The following is a 12,869-nucleotide window of genomic DNA, read 5'->3' on the forward strand; positions in this document are numbered from 1 at the left end:
TCATTTTTTTAACTTTAAGAAATATATTTGTAAATACATTTTAAAAGTACATATTTTATGATTTTTTAGTCATTTTTGCATTTTTTTCAGGGCCATTTCTTTGATTATTCAGGGTATTAAATTCAGGGTAATAAATTATAATTTATAACCAACATCGTACACTGTATTATTATTTATTATTATATAATACTTCACGACAAGCATCAATATCATCAATCTTTATCATTGTAATTTCATTTGGTATATAAATATTAAATCTATAACAATTTACTCTATTGACCATTCAAATTATTATTTTTTGCTATCGTTTACCAGCACTAGAAGACTTATCCTAATGATTAGGTACCTATATACATTTTTACTCCAATAATACTATACACTGGGCGGCTGGCGATTGCTCATTGGTAAACTCGCAGTAAGTTGGTACTAGGTAAATCATAATGATCTATATAACATTTGAGTCCTTTCCATTCCAAATATTTTTAAATTAAAAATGTGCATTTTAGCAAAGATCTGTGAATATAAATGGTTTGACCGACGGATCGATGTATTAAATAAAAATAATATGTGAGGTATGGGGGGACAAAAAATAACAGATACAGATTAAAGCTACAATAACTGCAGAAAAAAGTACCAAATATATTGTAGGTGCTGTGGATTCATAAAAAAGTTTTCATATTAAATACTATTTTCATTTTGATTTGTATTCCACATTGACCATAGCGAATAATCAGCTAAAAATTGTATTATCTCGAATTGAAATCCGCATCGAGATGATATATTATGTAAAAAAACAAATTTATAACATCTTTAAATCATCGTGATTTGAATCAACATTACCCTTTACACTCGTATTTAAAAGTTCAAATGCTCGTTAATCTTTTTTGATGTATACCTATCGCATGGATATACGTTTTTTAAGCTTAGGTATATCGTGTCTTCGAATCTTTAATACATTTATTTCGCTAAAAATTGTGTGGTCTCTACGGGGGCTTATAATTTATATTTTTATAAGTACCTACCTATCAAAAAAAAATCATAAAAATGTATGTTTAAAATAATTGTCATCACATTTAGCCATTTAGGTATTATATCACACTTTTTTTCGTAACTATATACTACATTACTAACTGTTGATACATTTGACACTAATTTCTTGAAAACTATTCGAAAATTTAAGAACTAAATCGTCTGGTACAACATATTCTTGAAACTTTTTTTTTTATGTTTTCAATATGATTAATGTTACATATAGTTACACCTGTTAATACTTAATTGTGGTAGATAGTTTAAAATAATAATAGTATTATTATAACATATAAATTAAAATGGATATCATTTTTTAATTTTCTTAATAGTTTCTCTATAGAATATGTTCGATACAAATTAATGCATTTAATATTTATAATAAATAATAATACATTATATGGCTATCCTGCGCTGGGGTGAGCGACGAGAGAAGAGTAACCAACTTTTGGGTTCAGGTGTATTATGTCCGCCTTTTTTAATAATAAACACTTAACTCTTAAGAGCTTTTGTTAATGAATTATTATCATATAAATCATAGGAATTACAAATTTCTATGTTCTATATAAAATATATATGTACACATATTTTTTACACTCAATAATTGATAAGTTTTATTAAAATTTAAAAACACATTTTTATATAAAATAACATGTATTGTAATCAGTGTTCGGATTAGATAAGTAGTTTTTTATCTAGATAAAGATAATGCAACTCTAATGTATCTAGATAGATATAAAAGATAACTTATCTCATATTTATCTAGATAAAAAAAGACACAATTTTTTTTTTTAATGGGTTTTAAATTTAGGTATATTTCAGTTGGGCACTAGGAACATAATAATAATAATGATATAAATAAAAAATAATTACATTATTTATAAACCATAAACTTGGTTAGAGAATCTGTATAAATATTTAAAATGCGTTTGTACAATTTCGCAATTTTTATCAATAAAAAATGTATCTCGATGAATTCATTTAGATTAGTAAAAAAATTATCTAAGATCAACGTTTAGATACCTTGTAACTACTTATCTAGATAAGATAAAAAATGAACAAATAATTATCTAGATAAGTCCGTACACTGATTATAATGAAATTATATTTTGTCCTATGCGACAAGTCGAAAGATCTATAGTCAGTTTTTTACTTTTTACATATCGAAAAACCAAATTTTCATGTATGAGTGTACCTACTGTGTTAATTGCTTTATTGATATTCAGTAAATTACAAAATCAATAGTTATAAGTTTATAACTGAACAAAATATTTCAAATTTGTATAGTTAAAAATGTATGGTAAAATAGTTACCTAACAATTTATTTAAACAATATAGTATCGTATTTAGATCTTTAAATAAAAATTTAATAAAAAAACAAAAAAAGATTTTCCAATAATAATTTTTACCAATCGTGATTTATTGTGGTCGTTATGTCATAAAAATTAAATTTCTTATAATAAGCACTGTTCATGAATTTAATCTACGCGTGTTAATTATATATCTATTATTAATAGTCATATTGGTAGAACACAAATAATGTTTGTGAAGAATTGCAATATGGTTCATTTCTACCCGAAATAGAACTCAATTTAAACAGGTACGTATATACATAGTTATGGGGAAAGTTTACAACCAATGAAACAACTGAAAGATGAATATGCGCATTTTACTCACAATCACGCGGGACATTCAACTGTTATTGTGGCATAGTCATTCGCGAACTCCGTAGTCACAGGTAAGCACATTTTAACTTACTGTATATATTTTAGAACTTATAAATTCTGATGAATGATTATTTTGTTTAGCACCTATTTATAATTTCACTTCTACATTTTGTTTCACATATTAAAGTTGTTTCATTAATTTAAATGTATTACATATTTGAGACGAGTACTCACTTTATATATTTTTAATTTGTTGGTAAAATGTCCGCGTTGTACTCATATTCATAAATCGGGATTTTAATTCAATAAATATAACAAATATATTAGTTTTATTTTGAACTGTTTCAGCACCACATAAATACATACTTTAAGTGAATAGTATAAGGATTCACATTATTGTTTGTAAGTTAATGATATGATAAATATATGCATGTAATTTAAAAAAAAACGAATCAAACACTTTTATTATATTTATAAATCAAATTTATTTTATTAATTTAACAAAAAATATATATATATAATTTAAACATATCACAATTAAACTGCTTTGTTCATTTTTAATTAGTTTTTGAAAAATATTATAGTAATTAAGTTAATAGTATTTATTATATTAACATAAAGGTATTATAAATATACATTATTCATAGATACATTTTTTTAGATAATTTTTTATAAATACTTATCAGTTTAAAAAATTAAATATTTAATTTTTTTTTTTTTTTTATTAAGATTAAAAGCTTTGACAGCGGAGGTCATTAGACTTATATATGATTTAAAAAAATTATGATTTAAATTTTTATTATTCTAATATTTTGTAATTGTTTAATAAATATATTACTAATCTGTATAGGAACACATTATATAATTACTAAAATTCCTATACTATAAGACTATGTTAAGTACTAACTATAAACTTATATATATATATACTTAAATATATTGTATGGAATATCAATTGTTGCTAAACAATAATTTCTAATTACACAATTTTGAAGTTTCTTCGATTTCAAATTATATATATTGTTTATTTTTTTTTTTAATTATCTATGAAAAAATTTATTGGTTTTCATACCTAACTAATTTGATTTTTTTATTTACAAAATATAATATTTAACCTTTTGGAAGTTCGATTCTTACTAGATATATAATATTTATATTATTGAAGTTGAAATGTTGGTCATTAAAACCAATAGTTGATCCTTTAACTACCTACTTAATCCAGACAAAAGGTCTGCGAAATATGGTGTACACGTTTCTTAAAGATTTGCTAACTCATCATTAAACACAAAAAACATCACGAGTAGACGAAGATCGTATAAAATCAACAAAGGTATATAAATCCACTACAAGAGCACTCGAAAAAAGTTCAATAGGAGAAAAGAAAGTCAGGTGCTCCTTGCTTAACCCTCGAGTACGCCGGAATTGTGAATTTTGATTAAAAAGTTACCAAATTACAATATACAAGTTTACAGATTATGGTCATGGGTTTGCTATAAATTTACCATTTATTCGAATCGAACTGCATGTATAATATAACAATAAATATATAATATACATGCAATTCAATATAGTATACTGAATATATTATATATGTGTATAAATTCTTCAAACTTGTTGAAGATTTAATAATGTTACAGTACAACATAGTAACCTATATGGCTATATTAAACTATGTTATTTGTCATGTATTATATAGAAATCGTATATTATACACGGGAATCAAATATTATTATGAATCCAATTGTATGTAACAAATTGATAAAAGTTTTTTTCTTTTTACCATAGTTGGCACAGACAATTACACTATTATTGTGAATTACACATATTAATATATTTTGAGGTTTTAATCTTTCCTGTTATTGTTGTGCTTTTGTAAAAATGTATTTTCTAAATCTAAAATAAGCGTAGTAAAGTTACATTATTTAAACTTCGTGGTCGGTTGACACTCGACACTTCTGCTGTTTCAACAGTCGTTATCTTTGGTCATTGCTAATGTGGATCAATATTATAGAAACCAATTTTAAGATTTTTTGTCGAAATAAATAGCTACCTATAAGGTACTCACTGATATTTCATTAGAAAAAAGATTTTTTAATATCGGTCTGGTGATCTGGATTAGTTGAATTTACTATAACCACGTGTTAGGACAAAAATGTGTAGGTATACATAATAATATACTCCGTATCGTATACGAAATAGGTATTTATATATAAGCTATGATGTATATTATGTAAAGTGTTTGATGTTACACAATATGAAAAATTATATGTTATAAAATTAATTTTCATATTCAAACAGTAATTTTTGGAAATCATATTGGTATTGTTTAAACGTAATTTCGTTGAAACGATAAGTCTTAAACAATTATTCCCTAAAAACTAATAGAACAAAAGATATTAAGTATTAATAACTTTTTATGTTAACTATTTTTGAAAATATTTACGGTTTAGTATTATTAAAACGCAATACGTGCTATTAAAATGCCTATACAAGACGCCGTGCCGATGTTTGATTTTTTTAAAAACAACTTAACGCACTTAATAATAATTTTTCTTTGATTTTATTCAACGTTTGCTTTCTTAAGATATCGTTGTGTAAGTTATGAATACATTTTCACAAAATATTATAACCTTCTTTTTGAAAGAGAATTTTTCAATTTTCTTTTTTTTTTTAAATTTAATTGTTTACAATTTTGATAGGTATATTGATTAATACAATTATTTTAAAAGTATTATGTTTGAATTACGTTAAATTACTATAAAATAAATAACTAACAAATTGTTTTATCTATTAAATGAAACAGACAATTCAATAATAAAATATAATAATAACAAAGTATATATATACATTTTTTTTATTACAGATTAAAATAAAGAAATTATTCAAAAATGAATAGGATGACATCCAATATTCTGACTTCGTGTGATTCTAACTCATCTTATACTTTAATTACTTCCAATGGTAAGTTTTGTAAAATTCAAAGATATAACAAAAATAATTAAGCAATACAACTTAAAAATATGTATTTTCAAGTAAATAATAAAACTTTTCATATTATTTTTAATTGCTTAATTTGTAATAAATAAATATTTACATTAGTATATATTTTATATACTATAACCAATAATTATTTCTTTGACAACTTTGTTTATTTATTCGATCATATAATAATTGATATTTATTATATAAAAATTATAATTATACTATCTAATTAAATTGGGTAGGTTTTTTTTAATCAATATAAGATTTATTTAGTATTGACTATTTAGTTTCTTATATGTTGTTTCAGATAAATTCTGTAATTGGTTTTATGATGAGAAAACGTGTTGGCCAATTGCAAAAGCCAACACCAATGTATCCCAACCGTGTCCAAAAGTACAAGGATTTGACAAAATGAGTACTTACTTACTATCATATTATTTTTAAATTTAGAATGTAATGAATAACTGATTTATAGTATATATTTGTTTTCCTTTAGTGTTACCCATGTCAGAACTAATTATTAGTTTGAGTTTTAAATTCATATCCTTAATTGAATTATAATAAAACTATCAAAATTATCGAATTGTGTTAGGATTATATTACAATCTGGCCAAATATATTAAATATATTAAATTAATCCTAATTATATTTAAATTAAATGTCAGAAAGTATAGAAGGTAATAAAATCATTCATCAACAACAATGTACCTATTCACACTAAAATAATAGTACCTAATAAATGAATAAGCAATATCCACATTATTATTCAAAATCGAGAACATTTTTTCTTAAAATGTTTAAATAAGTAAAATGGCTATAAATGCTATAATCATTGATTTAACATGCTTTTTGTTTTCTATACCCAGCAATAAATAATTTTTAATTTAAATTATGTAATTATACTAAAAACCATTTCATAAAATTTTAGAGATGGCCTATAAATACTGTACAGAAAATGGAAGTTGGGAAAATGTAACAAATTTTTTTGGACCAACAGATTATAGTAGCTGTTATACTCCAGAACTAACGGAAATGTTAGAAAAACTTGGATCAGACTACGATACAAAAGTAAAAATCATATAACTTGTAGTTAATATTTAATAATAGGGTTGTTATTAAGTTATTTAAAGTTTATTTGTTTTTAAAGCGAAAACTTGACATCGCTCTTAACACTGGAGTGATTGAAGTCGTTGGGTGCCTTGTATCAATCATTTCATTGATCATATCATTATGCATTTTCATCAGGCACAAGTAAGTATAATATATAATTTTCTTCTAGAATAACATATTCGTTGTAGTGTAATTAATTGAATATGATAACACACACGCATACCTATAATATATGCATAGGTATCATTAATGATAAAACGGGCAGTCTGATTAAAGTTTTTTGTAGCCGTTATACGCACTCTAAATAATATTTATACTGGAGCTTCGATCGCCACGCTAAGGTGTCGGTACTACCATAATATATACGAGTACCTATCTACTCTAACTGCGGAATGCGGGGGTCCAACCTTTTGTAGTTGGCAGGCCAATTTATACATTTATATAAACACTGGAGGTCACCAAAAGAAAAACAATATTTTTTTTTTTAATAAACAACATGTTATCAGATTTCAGATTAATATTTTTTTTTAAATTTTTTTTTTATTTTTATTAGCTTTTAGTACAGATTAATATTTATTTAATTTGTCGGTGATATGACTACTGCTGACGTCTCCCACCGCTTTATTGTTGTTTTAAAAAAATATATATATTTGCTACCTATATGTCTTTTAAGGGAGCCAAAAAAAAAACGACCAGGACCGACCGTTCCTGTACTATAGGTAATAACTATTCAGAAGCGGACCCTCCACCCCCAAGACATATATGAGTGCAACATTTGTAACATTGATTACAAATACTATAAATACTGTAATTATAATCAATCTATTGTATTTGTGTTGTAACAAAAATGTTGCCCTCCAGAACTGTGCTCTGGATTTGTGCTTGTAACTATAAACAAAGGATTAGGAACCTCGAGTTATAGAAATCTAAGAGTGCTTCCCACATAATACAATAGTGTACCATTATAAAAAAAGTACCTACCTATATGATCCTAAGTTCTTGCACTGTAATGATGTACAAATTTGACACTATTTACGCAGCAACAAGTTTCATGTTTTCAATTCGTTAAATCACGGTCGAGTTACTGGAAAATAATACGTGGGTGTACAAAATATGTATGTCATATATACCTGTCACATATACATCTACTGAGATTTTAAATTAACTTTGGTTAGCTGAATTTTAAAAAACAGAAAAGTCACGTAACAGTAATTTAATTATCTTTAAATAGGGCTAAGATTTACTCATAAATGGTCTAGATAATGTTGCAGGCTTTCTATAATAATGAGCATCGTTTTAAATTTATGTTATAGGTAATTTTTTATCTTAAACTTTAGAATTTCCAGTTTTGGAAAAATTAAAGAAGTATTTAATATAATTAACACTGAACAGTATGATACACTACATAATAATAATATTATAACCCTTGGTATTAAATTACTAATCTATTGAGGTGGTGCTGGAACTTTATGAACTTTTCAACTGTTCTAAAATGTGTTAACCGAAAAAACGCATTAAAAAAACAAACGTTGTAAAACTAATAATAGGTTTTTCACTTGACACTTTACTTTCAATGTTATAAACTTTCAGCTCTCCACGATTTTATATAGGTATAATACGATACACCTAAGGCCTAAACATCTATATTATATTTTGAAAATTGTAAAGTATTCTTTAAATAATATTAGCTGTTAACATTATAAATTATTTATAACCAATAAATTACGTTTATGTAGTCTTGCTTTAATATTCTCAATTATGAGAATAGGTCATTATTATTTTTATAAATTAAGTATTCAATTAACTCTTTTTATTAATGCAATTATTTATTTCTGAATATTTTAATAGTTGTTTAGTTATATATTACTTTTAATTATATATAAAAAAAAATCGATTTTTATCTCACTACAGAGGTATATTGGAACAGAGGTTCAAGATACACATGAATTTATTTGTTGCTTTATCACTACAAATGTTCATCAAATTAATTTTAAACATTGATAAACTGGATTTATTCAAAACTAAAAAAGATCTATCGAATGTAACTTGTCTTGTGGACTGTAATAACCAGATCCGTTTAGTGAAAGATGATGACAATAATTGGTTTTTTGGAATTATGTACACGGTAAGTTTTAAAAATATACTAATAATTTATACTTATTATTTAATTAAAATTATACAATAATATCGATGGATTCTTTTAGCCAATCATTTGTGAAGGTAGTCAAGTCATATTGGAGTGGTCTAAAACTGCCAGTTTTATGTGGATGTACAACGAAGGAGTATATCTATATAGAATAATAAAATCTAGAGTCTTAAGAATAAATTCAATAAATTTTCGAATGTATCTATTTGGTTGGGGTTTACCAGCTTTGATGACTTCTGTATGGTTATTAGTAACAATGGTTTACTACAAAAAATCATCTAGTGTCTGTTGGTGGGGCTACAGTTTGTTACCCTTTTTTTGGATCCTTGAAGGACCCCGCATGATAATTCTCGTAGTAAGTTATTTAAGTCGTTAGTGGCTCATATGTCAACACTTATTATTAACTTGATTAAAATTTATTTTATTTTACACTTTTTTATACTAGGTAAATTTAATAATATTAATCATCGTATTGAGAGAGCTGTTGAAGAAAATTAAATCAAAATTATCACCGTCAAATGAGTTGGATATCATAAGGTACTATTATTTTTACACTAACTTTAATATGATTAGACAAACTATCAATTTTTAAATGTCTACAACATTTTGCACATGTTTTTATATATAGCTCTATATAATTCATCAAAAGAATCATTTAATCACATAATATTCAGGAAATGAGCAACATGTTCACTTAACAATCAATTGAAAATGTAGAACCATTATAGTACCGTTTTGCCGAAATATTTAGTATATATATAATATATAGGTAATTAAGTTTTGTATGAAATAATAATTATGAATATTATAAAGGATTTGTAATCTGTACTCATTAAATAAAACTCTTTATTAAATATCTTAATTTTATTCTTTAAAATGTAAGCAGTTCTTCAAGAAACAAGGATTTTTAAAAAAAAACATTATATATTATAATTTTAAATTAGGTACTACCAAACGCATTAAAGTTTACATAATTACTTACCTTATAATTTATATTTTACAATTATATTATCGGCAACAGTTTTAATGATTAAAGGTAATAGCAGTTAGCTATACAGAATAATAACGTCACTACTTACCTTTTTAATATTAAAATATGACAATTATATTAAGAATAATTTCAAAGACAGAATAATGACATTTAAATCGAAATTTTGTCGTAATGCTTTATTTATTTTCTGTATATTAATGTTAATTTTGTTTTGTGTACTAGAAAAGTATCCAAAGCAGCCATAGCTCTTGTCCCTTTACTTGGGATCACAAACTTTATATTAGTTATAATACCTGAACCACATTCGAAAAGTCCTGAATTATTTGCTTACTGGTCATATTCCGCACATATATTACACTCGTTCCAGGGCTTAATGGTGTCAATATTATATTGTTTTATGAATAAAGAAGTAAGTATTTTAAAACATAAGAAAAATAATAGGTATCTACTTAACTATATAGGCTTAATATAACTCTATGTTTTGATAACAAATTATTTACACAATACCTAAATCATAATAAATAAGATTCACAATTAAAATATCTTTTTAACATAATTAGTAAATAAATTATCGACTTGACTTTTCCATTTACTTTTAATATTATGTGATGTTGTATGTAATGCATAGAACATAACTGGTTAAATATTGAAAATGTTTTTTGTATACTGTATATTTTATATCTAATACTATAACATAATTGTCAAGCTATTAAGGGTTTCAAAACTGGCTATTTATTCAGGTGGAAAATTCAGTCAATTTCTAGTTCTGTCGTGAGGTGAACATGCGGAAAAAATAAAACCATATCAACGATAAAAAAATACTATATATGATAAACTATCATACCTAGGTACTTCGTAAAATAGTCGAATTTTGATAATTCGATCCAGATGATCCTGGTCAAATTGATTTTTCAGATTGTTGACGCCAGACAAATACATTTCAAAATACTCGAATTTTTTTGATTAGTGACTTTATTATTTCACAAGTCTTTGTGTTAAAAACGTGTTGGCTTTCATGCCCTTAAACTAAAACCTAATAAACAAAACCAAAAATGTAGTTAAACATGATACCGAAATACATTTTAAATATAAATACAATTAAATTTCAGAATAAATAAGTTTGATATTGCACGTTGCATGCATACCATATATTATACACATGGTACATATTATGATGATTATAATGTGTAGGTTTCAAAATAGTATAGGTACGTCATAATTAATGGAATAAAAACGATATAAATCTTGAACGAAATATCTTCGTATTTGTATTATAGCTATAGCTATACTGCCTGTCTGCGTGTCGGCGTGTCTGCGTACATAAAGATTGTATAAATGTAATATGATCACAGATCAATACATATAACAATATTATTGTTATTATCGTTTATAAGTTTATGTATTATTGTGGATATAATAGAATATAATATTTATTGATTATTGACTAAATCATGATCACTGTTTCAGATTAAAAAGTCTTTTGATAAACGAATGATGCTCCAAAAATCACGACGAGATTTTGAAATGGAAATGACATATAATTTATTTAAAACTTAGATTATGTATTATACATTTTTGTTATAAATATAATGTAATTTTTTTATGAATAATACTATATGTCTATACTATATACTTGGTTTCTGGTATTTCATTAACTGTTATGTGCACTATAAACTATCCATTAATTTAATATATTACAATATAAAATAATATGGTTTATAATAAATGCAGAATAGGGAATGAAATTTAAAATATATGATTATATGGGTTGTACACAATTTATTGTGTTACATATAAATTAAAGTATTTTGTTTATAATTCTATTTTTTTTAAGTACTCAATTGATTGTATATCTAATTCATAATTGCACTAAAATCAAATATTAAAAAAAACAATATTGTAATTTTTATTTTATTTTAAAACTAAATTAAGTTTATTAAGTAATCAGATATTGCAAATCTGTTAAGTACCTATAAATAATTCAATAGATTTTGAATAAGAAATTACAGAACTTTACATTTTATTAACTGAATTATTTACAGAAAAAATGGCATTTATAACTTATTAGTAGGTATAGTATTTTGATACATTATTTGATTAATTAGTATGACTTTAAAGTTTAAACAGTACAATTTTGTTGGGAAGCTTCGAAAAAAAAAAACTCAATTCAGGTCCTTTATTTATTAAGTATTTCAATGTATTAAATATAGGTTTGGATAAATTAAAAAATCGTAATTATATTTATTATAATATTAATTTGTTATCAGGAATTAAAACCTTTTAAAAATGTTCGCTACGTTGAATGTTATTTAATATTTGCGTGTATCGTTGACGAAATATTATTATTTACCTACCCTTATTTTTCTTTAGCGTTTAATATATTAATATGTAAGCTAACGAAATTCTGTTTTTTTTTTTCACTTGTCAATCGCTATTACTATTCCTACTGTACGGTGTACGCGTACGGTCCGAATTTATGTAACGCACCCGGGACCGCCCATAGAGGAAGAATGTATGGACCGCCGAACATATGCGGATTACGATGTTCGAGAACGGACACATCCGCAACAATATATTTCGCGTTGGTCTCGGAGGAAAACAGAAGCTACCGACCGTTGTATCCGCATCAGCCACACCTCTGCAAGATTCTCAACGATATCTTTTAAAATGTTTATAGTCAGTTCCATATTTTAGAAAAAAAAATTTGAAAAGATAATATAGTACCTCTATTAGGGTATAAAATTCAAACTTTAAATGCTTATAAAAAAAATTGTGTTTATGTATTTTTAATATTTTTCAACTGCTATTGTAACAATATATCAGGAGTCTTATATTAAATCTTCATGCTTTTTTACCCAACAAATAAAATTTGATTGACAATTATAGAAAAAAAAACAAAAAAAAATTGACAATGTCCGTAAACAGCTCAAAAAGAGTTAAAATATTT

The 12,869-nt window shown here is 24.8% G+C and overlaps 1 protein-coding gene across 2 annotated transcripts; it reads left to right on the forward strand.

The window, feature by feature from the left end:
* Positions 1-2,688: 2,688 nt before the first annotated feature.
* LOC132952246 (PDF receptor) lies at positions 2,689-12,869 on the forward strand. Of its 2 annotated transcripts, XM_061024476.1 has the most exons (11): positions 2,735-2,764; positions 3,042-3,095; positions 5,557-5,654; positions 5,983-6,090; positions 6,604-6,743; positions 6,823-6,926; positions 8,697-8,910; positions 8,990-9,286; positions 9,377-9,468; positions 10,145-10,331; positions 11,390-12,868. In XM_061024476.1, the coding sequence occupies exons 3-11, from the start codon at positions 5,582-5,584 to the stop codon at positions 11,477-11,479; spliced, it is 1,305 nt and encodes a 434-aa protein (XP_060880459.1). In that variant the 5' UTR covers positions 2,735-2,764; positions 3,042-3,095; positions 5,557-5,581; the 3' UTR covers positions 11,480-12,868. The 2 variants fall into 2 exon arrangements, with proteins under 2 accessions (XP_060880460.1, XP_060880459.1); XM_061024477.1 differs by lacking the exon at positions 3,042-3,095 and having other exon boundaries at positions 2,689-2,764; positions 11,390-12,869.

This window comes from Metopolophium dirhodum, chromosome 9 (assembly GCF_019925205.1).
Source record: "Metopolophium dirhodum isolate CAU chromosome 9, ASM1992520v1, whole genome shotgun sequence".
Lineage (NCBI taxonomy): Eukaryota > Metazoa > Arthropoda > Insecta > Hemiptera > Aphididae > Metopolophium > Metopolophium dirhodum.